The sequence below is a fragment of the Sphaerodactylus townsendi genome, linkage group LG10 (genome assembly GCF_021028975.2).
Source record: "Sphaerodactylus townsendi isolate TG3544 linkage group LG10, MPM_Stown_v2.3, whole genome shotgun sequence".
Lineage (NCBI taxonomy): Eukaryota > Metazoa > Chordata > Lepidosauria > Squamata > Sphaerodactylidae > Sphaerodactylus > Sphaerodactylus townsendi.
Window position 1 is genome coordinate 43,992,349 of NC_059434.1, and position 19,465 is coordinate 44,011,813.

General features: G+C 38.6%; 1 protein-coding gene across 2 annotated transcripts in view; it reads left to right on the top strand.

The window, feature by feature from the left end:
- The window catches only part of PDGFC (platelet derived growth factor C), a 118,274-nt gene that overhangs the window by 70,506 nt on the left and 28,303 nt on the right, over window positions 1-19,465 (top strand). For both annotated transcript variants that reach the window (XM_048509929.1, XM_048509928.1), the window contains one exon: window positions 2,321-2,516. In XM_048509929.1, the coding sequence (XP_048365886.1) occupies window positions 2,321-2,516 (196 nt within the window). The remainder of the gene's footprint in view (window positions 1-2,320; window positions 2,517-19,465) is intronic.

Here is a 19,465-nt window from a genome sequence, read left to right on the forward strand (position 1 = left end):
CCAAGAAGGATCTTTTAAAAACCCCTCAATTTTAGAAAGTTAAGTGAAACCTGCACTCAAAGAAGAAACAAATCACCAGGAATAGACAGGACATAAATAGAGCTATTTGAAGCCACAGGAATGGGCCCATCAAAATTTTGACAAGAATATGCTAACACATTTGGTATTTGTTCAAACCCTCTTGAAAGCCTCTGCAAAAAGGCAAGCCTTGGTGCACCTCCTGACGATCTCCCAGGAGGGTGTTTGTTCTGGCAGGCCAGTTCACAAAGCTGGAGCCATGATGGAAAAGTTCCAGGCTCTGGTAATTGCCAAACAACGTATCCTGAGATGTAGAATAGTCAGTAGTTTGTTCCCTGACGACTGTAGTTGATGCACAGGAACATGGAAGGAGATTGTCCTTCAAGTATGTGGGTTCCAGGTCACAAAGGGCTTTAGAAATCATAACCAGCTCCTTTAATTGATCTTGGAAACTGACTGGCAACCTATGTAGCTGTTTCAAAATGGACAACCTATGTCCCTAGTAGCTTGCCCCTGACAATAGTTGGGCTGCTACATTCTGGGGCAGTTTAATTGTTTAGTTTCAGTTTCATTGTTTAAAACGAAAACTTTGGCAAACAGTTCAGAAGCTGACAACTTCATCTGACTCTTCAATAGCTGTTGCACAGGTACAAAGCCAATCAAAATAAACTTTGTCATGGTGGCAGTCTGACCAACAAATTATTAGGGGAGGCATGCAAGTTACATTCACCAGGCATTTGTGTTCATCTCAAATTCTGCAGCATGTTTAGTTACGGTAAGAGAAAGTCTGCAGTGTTTTGCCCTGAATTTCCATTTTGATACTGAAGCCTGCACTATTCTGCCAGATACATAACAATCCATAATAATGTAGTACAATAAAACTTAATATTTATATTCCTTAATATTATGTTCATTTTTTGGGGCAGCCATTGTCCTGCCCTCTCTGCCACATCTTGAAGGCTTTAAATGTTGCTTACATTTCTGGTGTACAACTCATTTTAATTCTTCTATTTGTCTGGTCCATGTTTCTTGTACTTCACTGAGGCAAAAAATGTTTTTTGTTAGTTTTCGGACAGAATCCATATATGTGCCTATGACGTTTGTAGCTGTATCCTGGTAGATATTGTCGGAATGAGCAGATGAAAATGTCACTGTCCATGGATTACATATGAAAGTTCCTGTCCTTGTGAATATTTTGTAGCTTCAGAAAATCTCCAGTATACACTTTAAAATTCAAACACAACCTTCCAATTGCAAAATTGCATCTCTATAGCTAAAGTGCAAATTGGTCAACTGTAATAATAAAAGAGATGATGAAAGAATTAATTCAGAAATGAACTAAAACAATGTTAGCACAGATTTAACTTAAGCTGCATCTTTGTATACATTTAGGACGTCTCTAATTAAAAACGTTGCCATTTAACAAGGAAAGCAGTTTACTAAATGGTAAGTTGACATTAAAGCTTTAACAGCTTTTCAAAATATCTAGGAAAAAATAACAGTGGTCCTTAATAGTTGCAGCAACAAAAATAGTAATTATGTCAATTTCTTTGCAGTCTGAATTCTCTGGGTTCAGAACTACTCTGAACGTGCTAGGTTCTGCTTCATATTCCTATTTCTTTGTTAGGTATCTGCTTTAGCTCTTTTTAGTAATATGTTTTTGTCTTTTAAGTGTCAAATTATACTTTTCTATAAGAAAAATACAGAACCAAAGGAAAGCCATTTGATTTCCATAAGCTGGTCTGAGTATTACTTCATGATACTTCAATAGATAGCCCAACAAACTGGTATGAATCTTGCAAGTCCAATGGAAACTTGAACTCGTGTTTCTCAACTCCCAGTACAAACTTCTTTTTGGAAACTAATAAGTGTGTTGTAAACACCCCACCCCCAAGATTCTATTAAAGTCCTTGGACATGCCTGATCACTAAATTGAGGAGTGTATCATTTTAAATTCCCTGGGCATGGTACTGAGGTGTGTGTTAGGCTTCTGTGAGTTGTAGTGCTTTGCAGATCAAGGTTATTGTCACAGTTCTACAACAGATGTTATATTGATCTTCCATTCATCAATTTTTGAGGAAATAGATAGGTTTTCCTTTTACTGACCCTGCACATGCAGGAAACCAGTTCGGAAAGAAGAAGATAGGTTTCCTTTTGTAAATGCTTCATCTGAATAATAGGCTTTTAATTTGCAAAATAAAAAATCTTTTCTGATCTTTTAAAAACTTTATCCTGCAGTCCGCTTTAATTCACATACTGTAGCAACTCAACAAACAATATTTTTTGTATGTATTTATTACAGGAGTGCAAGAACCTCAGCATGAGAAGATTATTACAGTATCTGCTAATGGAAGTATTCACAGCCCTAAGTTCCCATATACTTATCCCCGCAACACAGTACTGGTGTGGAGATTAGTAGCAAATGAGGAGAATGTGTTGATTCAGCTCACTTTTGATGAAAGGTTTGGGCTTGAGGACCCAGAAGATGGTATCTGCAAGTAAGTACTATTTAGTTTATGCAAGCCTAAAGGAAGTGATGATGGACGAGCTGATTATAGTGTGATATGTCATTTTAGACTGTTAGTGTAATAAACCTCCCCATGCTGTGTGTTATACAGCTTTTACATAGGCATGTTGTCTGACATAAGGGCAGTAATACAAGTTTTTACCCAACATTTTCTGCAAATCATTTTGTTGTAGCCTTAATAGCAGGAACATACTTTACATTCTTTAGGGAAATGAGTATTCATTAAATGAGATATAGTCAAGCAATGCAGGGTAGAACAAATGCTGAAGACAAAAGTGTATTAAATTTAGCAATCAGCTGTAAAAATGCTATATTGGGGGCAGTTTAATAATCCTTGTCACAGTCCACTTCAGATGCCAAGGGAGAAAATAAAGGTCAGTAATATCTCATTTGTTAGTGCAGAGGGGTAGCTGAGCCATACTGCACCCAGTGCCCACTCTGTATTTTCCACACACACCCCCGCAGCGCCTGCCCCCTGCCCTGCCCCACACACACTTACTTTAGTGAAACAGTGCAGGCTGGAGAATCGGCCTGTTCCCTTCAGGCTGAAAATGACCTGGTGGGAACTACACTTCCCTTGAGACCTTGGAGCTTGCAAGGTCTTCTGGGAAGTGTAGTTCCCACCAGGCCGTTTTCAGCCTGAAGGGAACAGGCCACTTCTCCAGCCTGCACTGTTTCACTAAGGTAAGGGGGGCGCTGCAGGGGGCGGAGGCGGCGCCACGGGCGCCACAGGGAGGGTGATTTTCCGCCGCCCTCAGGTGCATGCCCAGTGAAACACACACCCCTTCCCCCTGGTAGCTCCACCTCTGTGTTAGTGACTCTCCAGGATCTGAGGTGGAGATTACCTACTATCTCAGTGAGGGCGAACCTCTTCGAGACCGAGTGCCCAAACTGCAACCCAAAACCCACTTATTTATTGCAAAGTGCCAACACAGCAATTTAACCTGAATACTGAGGTTTTAGGTTTAAAAAAAACAGTTGGCTCCGAGGCGTGCATTACTCAGGAGTAAGCTTGGTGGTAGTCAGTGGCTTTGCTTTGAAGCAACTGTGCAGTGCTTCAAATGGGTGAATCATGACCCTAGAAGGGTTTACTCAGAATCAAGCCCCATTGCTAGCAACCGAGCTTACTCCCAGGTAAAGGATTGCACTTTAATTCTTCCCATGAAAATCAGTGGGGTTTAACAGCACTTAACAGGGTTATCTACACGTCGTGCCCAGTGACCCAGGTCAGCTAGATGTGTATGGGGGGGTGATTTTCCACCCCCCCATGATGAACTCTGTGTATGCATGCCCACAGAGAGGGCTCTGAGTGCCACCTCTGGCACCTGTGCCATAGGTTTGCCATCACTGTACTATCTGATCCTTTTAACTGGTGATGTTGAGAATTGAATCTGGGATCTTGTACATGTGACAAAGGTTATCTATTTCTAATTTTCAACTCCTCATTCTTTTAATTATTCTTTTTAATCTCTTGATTCCAAGTTTCAGCTTTTGCAGTTAGACTGAATTATGTTGAAAGTAGTTAATGTGCGACCTGAGGAAGATATCTCAACATAAAAATAACAATATCTAATGAAGTATAGACGCTTCTTCAGGTTAATATTTGAGAGTAAATATGGATCACACAAAACAGACATGCTCTATTTCATAAACTCTCAAGAAGGGTAGTGTAATCATAACAAAACTACCACTTGTAAAAATATTGTAGATTAGTATGTTATTTTTTCTTTTGTGTTGGAGCTAACAAGATTACAAACATGTTGATGGCTTGCTGCAGATATATCAGTTTTACATCATAGCTAAGTAAATGTAGCTCTGTTGTATCAATCAAATTGTTATGGGGGAGCTGGTCTTCAAAATTCTGTTACTATTTATTATTATAGTTATTATTATTTATTAAAGACTCAAAACAGTAAAAAATAATCATGTACAAATAAAAAGATACAAAGCGCGGCCACACCTTACCGCGGCCGCCATTGTGGGAGGCAGGGCCTGGCAGCGAGGCCGTCAGCTGCAGACACTTCTCTGCACATGCGCGCCGGTTCGGGCATATGCACAGACAATCTGGCGAAGCTGGCTTGCCCTGGGAAGGGCAGGGCAGCCCGTCAAAGTCACGGACGGGCTCTCCCGTTATGCGAGAACTCGTCAATCGAATGGGGGCCGGGCCAGGAGCCTATAAAAGGCCCTGCCTCATGGCCAGGCCCCATTCGGAGCCTGGACATGGAGGCTTTTCCCGCCCATCCATCGCTGTTATATTGTGAAGACTGTAATGTTGTTATTGTCATAGCCATTGGCAGGTTGCACATGGGGGATGATCCGCTGGAAAGGGGAGCTGGGGGAGCTTCCGTGTGTTGTACACCTCCTTAAGAGGTGGGGATGGAGCAAGCTCAAGGTAGGGACGCCCCGCGAAGGACTTAGAAGGTTGCACCCCTAGCCAAAGTTGGAGGGGGCCTCCAGTCATGGGCACTTCGCCGGTCTGGATTTTGTCTCACTCCAATCTTTTGCTTGGTTTATTCCTCCAGCAGCTGGGCTGAGGAATTCTGTTCACCCTCGGGGTCAGCACTAGTGCTGCCCAGAGGCTTGGATCACCCCCCATGCTGTGCCATCTGTTTCCTATGCTTTCTGTTAATAAAGTTCTTTGGCTATGGCCTGTTTTCTTATCCACTTAAAATGTGTTTGAGTCTTATTGGGGAAAGTATAACCGAGCGGGAATACCAGCTGAATAGCCAAACAGCAAGTAAAATATTAAACATACATAAGAGACAAACTATTAAACTAGGCAGTTTACACTAAGAATCAGCATCCGAGGTTCTCTGGTTTTTCAGTCCAAATGCCTCCACCAAAATTTTTGCTACCTCCAATTAAATCCTGCCACTTTTATCTTCTAACAGAAAGTAGACGCAGGACTAAGCTGAGCATTCTCTCAGGTTTGACATAGGGGGAAAATCTTTAATTGGTGCTCATGGTGGTACAACTTACAGTCTAAAAGAAGGTGTTGGAGTGTTTCTGTGTCCTGAGAGTTACAGGGACATACTCTGAGTGAAAAAGGAACACCTCTGAACTTACCTCAGGTATTCGAAAGGGAATACAATTAAACTTGCTTTTGTAAAAGGCCTATGGTAATGAGGAACAGACAAGATCTTTAAATAATTAGCACAGCAATAGAGTGCCGTATAGTTTATATGGAAACAAGATGGGGAGCAAACTGCATGGGAATGGAACCAAGGGCTTGCCAATATAATATCTTTTAGTCTCTGCTCTAGCGATTGTAGAGCTAGATCATATCCCAAAAGGGTAATAAAAGGTGCAGAGAGACTAATTGAAGCGGCTTTTCATGCAGCCATTTTCATCCATCAATTAAAATAATTCTCTTGGGCTAGGAATCCTAATAAGCCTGCACCTTGTGCAAAGATCCTGACCTTGAGCCAGATGCTTAGGATTGCGAGCCATGCCTTAGAGAACCAATGGGGAACTTTCAGCATTAAAAATCTGGTCTAGAGACTGTCAATCTCCTGAGATACTCCACCCAACCCAAACTGCTGCAGCATATAACATATTTATGTTAAACACTTTTAGGGTGAGGGGAAGGAAATGTAATAGCCTCTTATGGTGGAGTGAAAGCAAAGGATGGAAAGTAGACCAGTATTGGCTTTCTTCAGGGCTAATTGTCTATGCATAGACCAGGAGCCTGAATGATGAAAATTTAGGCCCAAATACTAGACATTCCTGACTTGCTCCAGTATATTGCCACCAGTGGGCCATTGACACTGTAGAAACCTTTTTTCAAACACAAGGATTTTGGACTTCTTGTAATTAATTCAAAGGTAATTTTCATTGCAATAACCAAGAAACTTCCTTAATAAATACAACAGCCCTAATTTGGAATGGGATAGTATGACCGCATCATCGGCTCATAGTATTATAGGAAACTTTATGATGCCTAAGGGAGTGAGATGGCCATTGTCATTCAGCAAGGTTGATTCAAGATCATTTAGGAATATAATAAATAGAACGGGGGCCAGGATTCAACCTTGCCTTACTCCCTTTATTTCTTCAGATAGTTGCCCTTGGGGGCCCTATCTTACCTGCAACTTATTTCACAAGTGTAATCCTTTCATGAGATAGATCAGTCTATTATGACTTCAGACTTTCTCTAGCTTCCTCAATAGCTTAGCCCTAGAAATAGAATCAAATGTATACAATCTAATCCATAAAGACTGCAAACAGTTCCCCATGCATTGGCCTAGAATATTTCTCAGCCAATTGGGCAAGAATCAAGCAGCGATCTATGGTAGAGTGATTTTTCCTAAATGCAGAGATGCTAGAAATCCGAGATTCTATGGTTTTCATTTAAATAGCTGGACAGCATGTTCGAAGGATAGTGGGCATAAATTTCGCCCAATATGGACAACAAACTGATTGGTCTATAATTGTCCTATGTATTGGTCTATAATTATACTATATATTTGTGTATCTCTGTAAAAATTGTTTAGCACAGTGTATCATTGTCCAGCTTATTTTATTTGTTCTTTTTTATAACATTTGTCTTATCAGATATAGAAAGCATTGCTTGATCATGCAAACATTCTCATTTTTGCTTGTGTGCTTTATTTTCTTTGTGGAGAAATAAGTTCAAGGGGGAAAGAAACTTCTGCTGCCAAAATCGTTCATTGCAATACCATGACCGCTATTCCCAAATAATATTAGTGGTGGAAAGTGCTGTCTAGTCACAGTTGACTTATGGTGACCCCATAGGGTCTTCAAATCAGAGGTAGTTTTCCAGTGCCTGCCTCTGCATAGCAACTTCAGGCTTCCTTGGTGGTCTTCTGTTCATGTAATAACTATACTTGGCTTCTAAGATCTGATGAGATCAGGCCATCTGAGTCAAGGCCACATAATATATTTCCCCCTATAAAAAGAGCCCCCGGGTAGAGGAAATTAGAATAAGGGTTGTGGTACTGTAGAAGAACATGGTTTAATTTGAGCCTGCTCAATTGGCTCCTTCATGAAAAAGTCTCCTTCCCAGTTGCTATTCGCTGATAGGAAAGAAAATGAACAGTAGCCTGCCCTTTTCTCTACTGGGACTGGGAAGTAAATTTGAACTGACTAATTTTGTTAATATGAGTGTTCCATCATAAAGGGTTTGTTTGTTTGTTTGTTTGTTTGTATGTATATTAACTAGATCTTAAAATGACATGATGAAGTGGGATCTGTGTTTGTGGTTCAGCCTTCATACAACTGTTCATCATACACACACTGAATTGATCTGACAGATCTGAAAGAGTTGGCTTTTCTTGTATGTAGTTAGGTAACCAGACCCAGGGTAGAGCCTGAAGTTATTGAGGTACAGTAACAGTGCTGAAGTTAAACAGGTATTCATCAGGATAGTGTTGGATGGGAAAGCTCCTGGGAACTCCATAGCCACATTGCCATGGGTTCCATTGAGCAAGGAAGTTAAGGTTTTATAAGTATAAAATGGTTCTAAGAATATCAACGTATTTGTGACTGAATTTGATATCTTATTCTTTTTATGATTGCACCCATAGAATGTCATATTGGTTTGATCACATAGCAATTGTTTGCTTTCTTTATGGATCACCTTCTCAGTCTCTAGTTATGTTAAAGAACACAATGCAAACTGACAGCTTGTACCCAGAGTACCCAGAATGCACTTAAACTGTATAATGATACAGTCTGTTCTTTTTACCTCTGAAACTCAAGTTTTTGTACCATGAAAAGAAAGCGTTAGAAGTAAAATGCAGTATAAATGTATATATACTTGCTAGCCTGGCAATACATCAAGCACAGTTACTGTGTGAAAACAAAATGAAAAGTATAACATTAGCAGTACATCTATGCTTTTTTTGGCAGGCTAGTAGCTTACTGTTTTTTTGTTTGGTAGTCTATGTACCACTGTTTAATGGCAAAATCCTTAGTATTTTTTAACCTTACCCTATAGCTAGTGTATATCAATGCATTACATGCAACTGTACAGACAGCTGAAAACAGAGAAATAGAATAGCTGTGCCCTACAACTGAATTGCAAATTGCTGTCTATCGATCAGGCAACACGACTTCACATAACCAAGGTTTTTCTCAGATATAAAGAAGTCAACTCAACTAAATTCATCTCGTTGTTGGCTATTGTCTTATGAGTGTGTTAGAGGCTTAATTTGTGAACAAGAAATGGACTGGAGTCTTGGTGACTTGATACGATGCGTCAGGATGTGCATGAAGCAGGTGAGCAGGGCCTCTTTATTGCAATTGCACCAAGTTCAAGGAGACAGAAAGTTAAGGAAATTATTTCAGACTTTGAGTCTTGGAAAATTCCCTCTTTGATGCTACTTCAAAGTATGTTTTGTGGTACTTAGCCAATTTTGTTTTTTAAAAAATTCTGTAAAACCAAAGTTTGGCCAGTGGATGACATCAAGATCCACAATAAAATCTTTGAAGTTGCCTGTGCATGATGGAAGATTCCATTTTAATGAGTATTTTACATTTAAACATTTAAATGGTGACAGAATTTTGCCATAGAGCACTACAGTCATATTTTAAAAACAGAATATAAAATCAGTCATATCATACTTAGCATAATTATCATATCACTTTTGCAGAGGTTTTTTTCCCTTCTAGTAAACTTTTCTTTGCAGGATGAAGCCAACCCTTATCACATCTGAAATTCAAAGCAGTACAACATTCAATTTGAGCTTTCTTTCACCAACCTTAGGTGAGTAACGGCAAGTAGAGGGAGTTTGCTATTTCTCTTCCTCCTTGGTATTCATGCAGTGCAGTCCTAAACAGAGTTAGAATGCTGAGTCCATTGAAGTCAAGGGATTAAAATAATGCATCTAGGTAGGATTGTGCTTTGCTTGGTCAATACCCTAGAAATTCGGTAATATTCGGATTCAGATTTATTCGTGCATAAAAGTAACTGTATGCCTGAATAAGACAAATAACATATTCGGAAAAACTCAGATCCGTCTGATTTTTTAAAAAAATTGTTGGTGTTTTTTGCATGTGTGCTTGCAGGGGGCGCATTTTTAAAGCTAGCAGCACCAAAATTTCAGGGTCTCATCAGGAGACTCTTTTAATGATACCAACCGAGTTTGGTGAAGTTTGGTTCAGGGGGTCCAAAGTTATGTGCCCCCAAAGTGGGTGCCCCATTTCCTATTCTTTCCAATGGGAGCTAACAGGAGATGGGGCTACCGCTTTGAGGGTCCACAGCTTTGCTCCCCCTGAACCAAACTTCACCAAACTTGGGTGGTATCATCAGGACAGTCTTAAGATGAGTCCCTCAAATTATGGTGCTGCTAGCTTTTAAAATGTGCCCTTGACAGACACTCCAATAAATTTTCCCCGATTCCCTGTTTTGGCTCCATTGTACTTAGAGGTGAATTTCTGTGCAGGCTGCACATTTTTTAATATAGAGGCACCAAATAGAGGCCGCCCATACCAGGGAGGGGGGGGAACTCAGCTTTTGTCCCAGGCTCCAATTTGCCTAGATACACCTCTGGAATTAGTACAAAGGATTCACAAAATGGTGGATATAGTGCCACTGAAATCATTCACCTCACATATTATCCAGTCTTATTCAGAGGATTGTTTGTGTTATGTCATGAATATCTTTCCATTTTGTTCACTGACATTGATGGAAGAATATCTTGGTTAGCTTTTTCCCATTTGAATTGATTAGTACTATTGCTAGAACCTTATTAGCACTATTGCTAGAACCTTACATTGTAACTTGGGAAAGGGCCTAGTGAAGCTTTGCCTGTTGCTTACTGGTTTAGCAATAAAACTATTTTTTTGCTCATCAAGTCACAGCCGACTTATGGTGACCCTGTAGGGCTTTCAGGTCAAGAGATGTTTGGAGATGATTTGCCATTGTCTACCTTCATGTTATACCCCTAGTATTCCTTGGAAGTCTCCCATCCAACTACTAGCCAGGGTCAGAGCTGAGAGTGTGTGATTGGTCCAAAGTTAGCAGGCAGACTTCCATGGCTCGAATTGGGTTTCAAACTAGGGTTTCCTAAGTCCTAGTCCAACACCATATTAGTTCTCAAATGACTGAAATAGTTTTCTCAACAAAAATTCATTAATGTTTACTGAAGATATGTTCTGTTTCAACAGCAGTCTAACCTATAGAATAAATTGTTCAGGAAGGCCAAATTTCTCCATTACCATGAATAAAGAATCTCAGTCAACCTTATCAAATTCTTGTTCAATGGTAGTGATTCCAACCTTGGCTCTCTTTTCTGCTTTTCATCTGGGGGGCAATTGTTGCATGCCCCAGACATGCAGGTGAATGCCTAATTACACTCCTGTTAAAGGATCTAACATGCTAGCATAGATGATGTTCACGGAAAAAAAGGAGGATGAAACTAGATATATTTAGCCTGGAGAAAAGATTAAGGGGTAACATACTAGCAGCTTTCAGACCCTGACAAAGATGCCAGAGAATAAACAATTGAGTATGTTATCCACTGATGAAAGGACATCAGCAATGACTTTTAAAATATAGGTTGTTGATCTAGCTTAAGGATTAAGGAAAGTATCCTGATTATAGGAATAGTTCGGTGGTGAAATAAGCTTCTTGGGAAAAATGTGGCATTTCTATCGTTCCTGAGAAGAAGAAAATTAGCAGATGTAAGATGAGGCTTAGCAATAGGATGGCCTGTTTTAGGACTAGGCTGGACTGTCCGTTGGATCCATTCACTTTTGTTCCTGTGATTTTTTTTTATGATGGGAAACAGCCTCCTTCATCCATTACATCTTCTGTGTTCTTATTGTTTAATTGATTTAAAAAAACCTTGCTTCTTCATGAGATTGCTTCATTCATGGTGTTCATTCTATATCTTCTGCTGATACAAGCAAGGATATCAAACTCTACTTTGAATGTTAAAGGATTCTAAATACACACATTTAATTCTCTTATAAAGGTTGTCAAAACTATAGTAATACATTGGAAGACCATCTGATGTGTGCCCTGGGTAATTAGTGTATTAGGAAAAATAATAAGAAATAAAATTTTTAAAGGATTTATTATAACAATAAATGTTGGCTTTAAAGCTTAAAAACAGAAAACATCTACAAATGGCAAAATACCAATTAGAACAAAGAGAATTCTAAGAAATTAGTGAGTCAGGACTTGTTTTTATAGAAGCCATAGTGATTCTTTGTCAGCAGCATGCTTTAATGCTTATGTCCTTAATTAAACTTCCTACCAGTTTATTCAAGGCAAGCCATTCTGTAGTTTCCGGGGTAAGGTAGGGAACAGATCTTTTTAAAATTTAGTATGGTAGTGATATTTTCTGGTTTCCAGTCTTCTAACACAGAGACTGATGTTAATTGCAAATTATATAATTTTGTGAGATAAGCAATTTCATTTTTGAATTCTTTGGAAATTGTTGGGTATATACAGTCTCACTTCTTTGGAGACATCTTACTCAAATCTTCTTACATGGCCCTGAAAAATGTGGTTCAGAAATAAGTGTCTGTCTGACATGTTTGCTGTGAAGATTAGTGGCAAAGATTTAGCTCAGCTATACTGTGATTTCTTCCTTCAGTAATGCTCTTATACCTTTGACATCTACTGGTCCAATAACTCCTTATGGTTTTTCTGCTTATGGTATTTTTATTCTTGTTTGTCTTGTTACTTTTAATTATGTAGTCTTTGTGTTCCTCTTTTTTTTGTTCAACTTACCGTCGGAGGAAAGCAGTTTTCATTTGGGTTAACTTTATTTTACAAAGGTGATGTTAGTTATATAGCTTACGCCATCTTCAATAAGGCTGCTGCTTGCAGTTGCTCTTTCCCTTACAAAACATTTGGATAATTGCTGTCACAACCAGTATTAGCTCTGCACAGGTCATAACACAGAAAGTGATTTAAACCCACTGTTATTTTTCAACACAACTATCTGCTGAAAATGTTTTATGTTTCTTAAAATGCCCACTTGTGTGTTCTATGTTGAGCAGCCTGTTGAACGAAGTAAACTAGTTTGCAGTATCAAAATATTTTGGTAAATGAGCCTAATCCAAATTTATTGCTTCTAAAATTGTTTCATGTTACTGTTGTTGGCGCTGTTTCTAATGGAGTTTTGCCCTTGAAAATGAGCACTGCAGTCTTAGATCTTGTTTCTGTCTAGGAGACTCTGGGAACAATTAATGTTGATGGAGCGTTTCCCTTGTTGGTAACTTACTAAAAGATGCAAGTAAATGAGTACAATGAATGCAGTAAAAGCACATAAAAGCCAGACTTTCTGCTCCTGGCCTTCTGCATTTTTGCTGTATGGTGCAGGCCAGGTCTTTGAGAACTGAAGCCAAGAATTCAGACACTTCTGTACAGTTTCTTAAATAGTGAAGTCCGTTTAAATGCAAACAAAGCTATGGAAATTAACATAATCTTAACAAACTATGAATAGCCTGTAAACATTGAAGTTATATACTTATCAAGCAGTCTCATCCTGATGTTTTCCTGTTGTTGGGAGATTAAGTGTTTTAAAGTGCTCAAAAGGCAATAGATTCACTGTCAAGTTTAGAGTCCCATCCCTCTGTGGTTCAATTAGCAGAAATAGCAGACATATCACTGGATCTGTTTCTAGCTCACTTTTTAGTTCTTACAATCACATATTTAAAAGGATAGTTGTTTTTTGGCATATGGACACAGGTATAAAGAGCTGTATTGTTTCTGTCTCCTTAATTCTTCATATGATAGAGTGACTAGACTGATAAAAGAATAAAATACTTTAATGCTTTCAGTTTAATATAGTGACACATGGGACACATTTTGAAGTGAAAAATGAATATTTAGTTCACTTCTCTGGGCTTGTTTGCACTGCATTTGTTGTACATGAATATCTCATTAAGGTATATTTAGTATTTTTCTGCATGGCATACAAGCAGGAATTGTTTCAGCCAGTACCTTGTTAAAAACTGTTCTAGATTGAAATGATATATTTTACACAATATTGTACAAAGTGTGTCTAGACCAGGGGTTCTAGAGCCGCAGGTTCCCTACCCCTGGTCTAGACACATTTTATAGCCCAGGGTTTAACCCTTTGGAGTCAGGCAAAGTAATCTGGTAGTTGATTAGGTGCTTCTGTCTCTAGGGGCATGATAATTTCTTTGGCTTGGTTCAAATGTAAAGAAATTGAGTTGTTAAATTAACTATGGTTAATGAATCATCTGAAATTGAGCTTCTAACTATAATTAGGCTGAATCATTCTAACCAGTATTGGAAGTTGGTATTTTAACCAAACATAATTTCAACTATAGTTTCATGTTATGTTCAAAGGAGTGATCCTGGCTTGCCACTTTTCACAATATCCAGGCTACAATGATTTCTGATAAGAGCCACTGGGAAGAGTAAGGAGATCCTTTGTGAAGTGCCAGAGCAGTTTCAATTTTGCTTTCAGTTATGTCTTAAAGATGCAGAAACACATGGATACTCCATCCCAGGGCTGCTCAAGGCACTTCTGTCCTCTGAAGACTTTTCTGTGCCACTAGTCACAGTTTCTAGTCAGACAGACTCCAATGCTGCAATTTTGCTTTCCTCCTTGGAGCTGAGTTGCTTATCTTTCCCCATCATATGTGAAATACATCAATGCATTTCCGTAAACCTATCTTTCTACAGTTTTTTTTGAAGCATAGTTACCAAATTTGCAGCATTACTGCAAGTATCTCTTGTTACAAGAACCCCCCACAATGGATCAGCTTTGTCAATTTCACATTAAACCTGTTAACGCAAAGGTACAAAAAATCAGGGTTGCTTGGTTTGGCTTTGACAATTTCATATTGGACTATCAGTGTTACCTTCAGGCAGAGAAACAAAGACTCGGGGCAATTTGTCAATTCCATGTAGAACTTGCAATGTAATGTTAGGGCAGAGTAATTTTGAAGGGGGGCACTGAGATGCTAGGAAGATTCAAAAGAATACTAGGAATAATTGCTGCATGTAATTGGGAGCATTACTGCAGATCAAACTATAGAAAAATGTGTGTGTTTTTGTGGGGGCTACATTTTATGAGCCTTTAGGTAATGGTGCCTGGTCCAGGAGTTGTTTACCTTTCATTTTGGGTTGGTAGTTCTCAGTAGTAGAAATGGAGGCTGAGACATTTTTGAATTGCCACTTCAAAATGTATCTGCCCTTGTGTAAAAGGAAAATGAGAGGGTTGGTTTTCTGCATCCTGGATGACATCCTGCCAACATCAGGAATGATGTTTTCTGCAGCAATGTGTGAAATAAATGCAACTGAAGAGACAAGGGAAAAAAACAAATGACAGGGATATGTGGGGAAGGAGGTGTGCAGAATTATTTCATAGAAAACATTTTCCAGACAAAAAGTTTGACCACTGAAAAAAATCTGTGATAACCTGTGCATGTGGAAAAGACTTCTATCTACCAAATGTACTGAACAACGCCTCTGTAACAAACTGTACACAGATTTGGAAATCTACATTGTCTAAATTATAATCAATTTTTACATTAAAAATATACAGCATGACACACACACAAATCTTGCTACATAGTGGTGATTGATCAATCCCTGTTTTATAATTGCTGTAGTTTTGGCTACATGTATTATTTGGATCACTCATATCTTGGATCCATAGTGAGCTTTATCCAAACACCACAGAGATGTGGAAAACATTGATCATCTTAGAAATTTCACTTCATTATCTTTCACAACTGGTCAGATTTCAGTCAACATGTGCAGCACAAGAAATTTTGTGATGCACATCTGATTCAGTTGGCAAGTGCTCAAAATGCATTTAGTCAGAGAAAAGGTTAACAGGCAGGGCCTCAGTACATTATTAAAAATGTTTCTTGTGACATTGCCAGCCCTTTCTTCTTTAGATAGGGTATTATGCATTATTCTCTCTGTGATTTAAAAAGTGTTGTCCAAGCGTTAATTTTCCTTTCGTAATACATTCAATTCACTGTTTAGTATGCTGAATGATCGTATGTTATTAGTAAGGGCTGATTTTTACTGTAGTTTTTTGCCCTTAGGTTGGTGGTTTGGATGTAAGGTATGAAAGGTACACAATTGGGATTTTCAGGATTTATTTTAGTTACTGCTAAAATACTTCATTTTTGTCCACACTGAGTATCCAAAGTGGAATTCCTCCCTGAGTCTTATAAATGAGGGATGAGTACTCATTTACTGCACCATGGGCATTTGCATGGGTATTGAGTAGGAAATTAGTTCATGATGGTACTTGTGGGTAGCTAGCTGCAAATTGGCCAGCTGCCCATTTGTAAAGTTTTCAAAGCTGAAGGCGGAAAAAGGGAGGACTAATGCATGGAACAGATCTATATGACTGAAGAGGAGACAGAATTGGCCTGGTCTTACTCAAGTGGCAAATGTCAGAAATTGATATTTCCTTTCTTTTGGGTTAGGGCAGAGAAAACCAGTAAAATTTACTTGGATTTAAATGAAAATTGAGTATTATGGATAAATTAATATAAATGATTAATTTGGAGAATCTTGGTAGGAAATGATTAAGCAAGTTTAATAGATAAGACTTAGTTCCAGCCTCTGCTTAGTTTCAGTCAGTGACACTGGTAAAGTACTGCCTTTCTCTAGTTCATGGGCACAGAGGCAACAGCCCTCCCTAGTTGATTATTCCCAGCATCTGTCATCCATGGGAATATTATTCATGAATATTGAGATTTTATTATTGATATGGTTATTCCTTTGAGAAGGATATTGAATAAGTAGAGCTGATGGAAAGTGTGGGTGGGTAGGCATTTTAGGACGGGTAACTTCAACTGCCACAAGAAATAGTGTTTTGAAACTTCAGCTTAAAAGTGCTCCTTAATGACTAGATGAATTATGGCAGAGTTATGAATTATGCATAATTAAAGAGTAATGTTTTATAACACTCTCTTAATGCCTAAATCTTGGATTTTATTGATCTGATTTTATTCTACTAATATTTTATTTAATTGGAAACTTTGATATGCCAACAAAGGTCTTGAATTTGAATTTGCATAAATTATATCTTTGAATATAAAAAGTGCCACTTTTTCTGTTTTTCTGATGTCTAGCAATTAGCTTTTTTTCCTGCTAGGTGCACAACTTCAAATTTAGGTGAAACTGCATGGTGTGGCAACTCCAAAGCGTGAAAGGGACTTTGAGTTTGCCACTCACTGCATGCCGTCATTATTCTTATTTGTTGTTTGTGGGCAGTTCATGAAGGCACCTCAATTGAATAGGTCCAATCTCAGTTTAGAGCTTTATTATATAAAACCAAATGTACTGAATGAGGCAAGGCATTAAGTCTGCAAAAACAGGCTTGTTTGTAAAATATGGAAGAAAGTAAATCTTCTGTAGGTCTCTGGGGATAAGTCTGAAGAAAGAAGTAGTCATTATAAGCTACTTACTTATGTATGTACTGTATCATGTTGCAGCGAGAAGCCGACATTTGATTGGCCAATAAAACATGTTTCTTAAATCCTTTAAATAACAATTAAGACAATGCAATACAATACTGGTGGGTATGTTACAGGGATTACAATGTCTCTGAAATGATGTCTTGGGGACATGTGGAGTTCTATAGCAGGAATAATAGTTCATTTTACTTCATATGTCAGTTGTTATATTACTTTTCCAGTTCCCTGGAATTTTATAGATATTTTCCCTGTATTTGATATGTATATTCTGTGTTAAAAGTTATAATTATGATAAATAAATGTGCAAATACTACTTTTGTTGTTTGGAATATTATTTGCAGTGCAAAATAAATATAAACAAAAACTGAACATAAAGCAGTCATAGCATAATTTTGCATATTACGTATAATTTATAAATTTCACTTTGCTTAGGACTTGTGTTTCACCTTATGAATATTTGTATTCTGAATATGAATAGTTATTTTGCAGTGGCTAGATGTATACTTGCTAAGCACGGCAATAATGAAAGATAATGATAAATCGCATCAAGACATTATTGGAAGGGATTAACTCTTCCTTGAAACTTATTCAAATAAATTTTATATAGATTTATTCTACAAAATAGCAGAACTACGTTTTTAGTCCACTGTTGCTGCACACTGACAAAATGCATTTATTTAAATTGATATGATACATGTATTTTTCAATTATCCTAGTATTCATAATAATAAGGCCAAGAAGTGATCTCAAATTTATTTCTGATGTAATCTAAACATTTTTAAACAGCATCAAATTGTTAATATCAGCTGCAGCTGCATCAAATACACGAGAGCACTGAATATGGAACCTTTATGTGATCCCCCTTCTTTTTATTGTCTTTCTGTTTTGTTTTCTCTCATTCCTGGGTTTTGTTCTCCCCCTCCTTTTCACTGCATTGTTGATCTTAGAACAAATGTTGCTGAATCTGTTGATGAATTTATGATGGTTTTTATCATTTTAGTTTGATCATCGATTTTGTTATTTTGTTTTAATTGATTGATGGAAAGCACCTCAGGAATGTACATTGTAAGATTTGTGCAGTAGGGTTGTCTAAATATTTTAATAGCAGAATTCTCCTTCCCTTTTCTAAACATAACACTGATTTCTAGCATACATGACTTCATTCAGATGTATCAGTAAGCCATATTTGTCATTATGGGAATTAGCCTTGGAGGTTTTCAGAAACTCATGTTTCCGTCTTTCATTCTATTCAAGTGCAGTACTGGTACTCAACACTTTCTGGTGACACCAGACCAAAACTGTGTGGTTTATGTCTTGCTTAAAACAGGTTTCCAAACCAGAATTACACTAAGTGCTACCCTTATTCTTTTTCTTTCTAAAAATTTTGCGTGTTTTGTGGACCTGAGCGTAGGTTGCAGCTGTTGGTTTCACATTTATTCTCATAACCCCTTGTGATGGAATTGTTATCATAATTTATTCATAGCTGCATGAATAAGTAAGGTTAGAGAGTTCTATGGGGAGACAGTTGGAAAATACTAGTTGCGCTAGGTCAGAGAGAGATAAAAGTTAGCAGGATCAGTTGTTAAGGAGTTTCAGTGATAGGAAGTTGTTATAGGAGCAGGGTAAGCAGCTCATGGGTGTTCCTGTGGTGTTGATTAAAGGAGATTAGATTCTTCATGTCAGTGCATACATCAGGCCTATTTGGATGAAAGTCACAGCGAATATTACTACCAATCCCTTCCCTTGTCTGAATTGTAAGGCACATACATACACATTACATTCTGTTCTCAAATATTTATTTGTTACTTCATAATTGTTTGTATATTTGAGATTAAGCCACCCTATGCTTAGACCAGAGCCCTCTTGGACAGGCTACAGAACAAAAATATATTCTGTTCCTAGTAAAGTCATTCTAGGCATTCCTATCAAAGGGTTCTTAAGATGGAAGGTGAAGTGTGGTCTTTGAGTGAAGCACAGGTTTCAAGGACTCCTTTCCACTCAGAATGTCATACCTAGTGTTGCTAGTGTTGTTTGGCAATCCCCAGGCTCATGAAGATGGTTAAGATGATGCACAATGCTTTGCATTAAAGATGATGCACGATCAGATGATGCACAATTCTGTGGCATCACTTCTAGTTGCATAACTGTAAATTATATCACCATTTCAGTGATGCTTTAGGAATTTTTCATTTTACCTTGGTAATTTTTTAAAATTCTAGAGCCTTGATGGCAAACCTATGGCACGCGGAGGCCTCTCACTGGGCATGCAAGTGCCCGGGACTCCCCCTCCCCCGAGCAGGTCACCACCGCCATTCCTCCTCTGCCCGAGGGAGGAGGCAGCTACCTTCTCCTTCGGGCAGGGGGGGAATGGCGGCAGCAACCTGCTCGGGGCCACCTGCTCTCGCGGCGCGGGAGCCGGCAGCACGGAGCAGGGAACCCCCTCTGCCCAAGGGAGAAGGTGCTTGCCTTCTCCCTCGGGCAGAGGGGGAGGCGGCAGCAGTGGCAGCGGCCTGCTCAGGGCCAAGC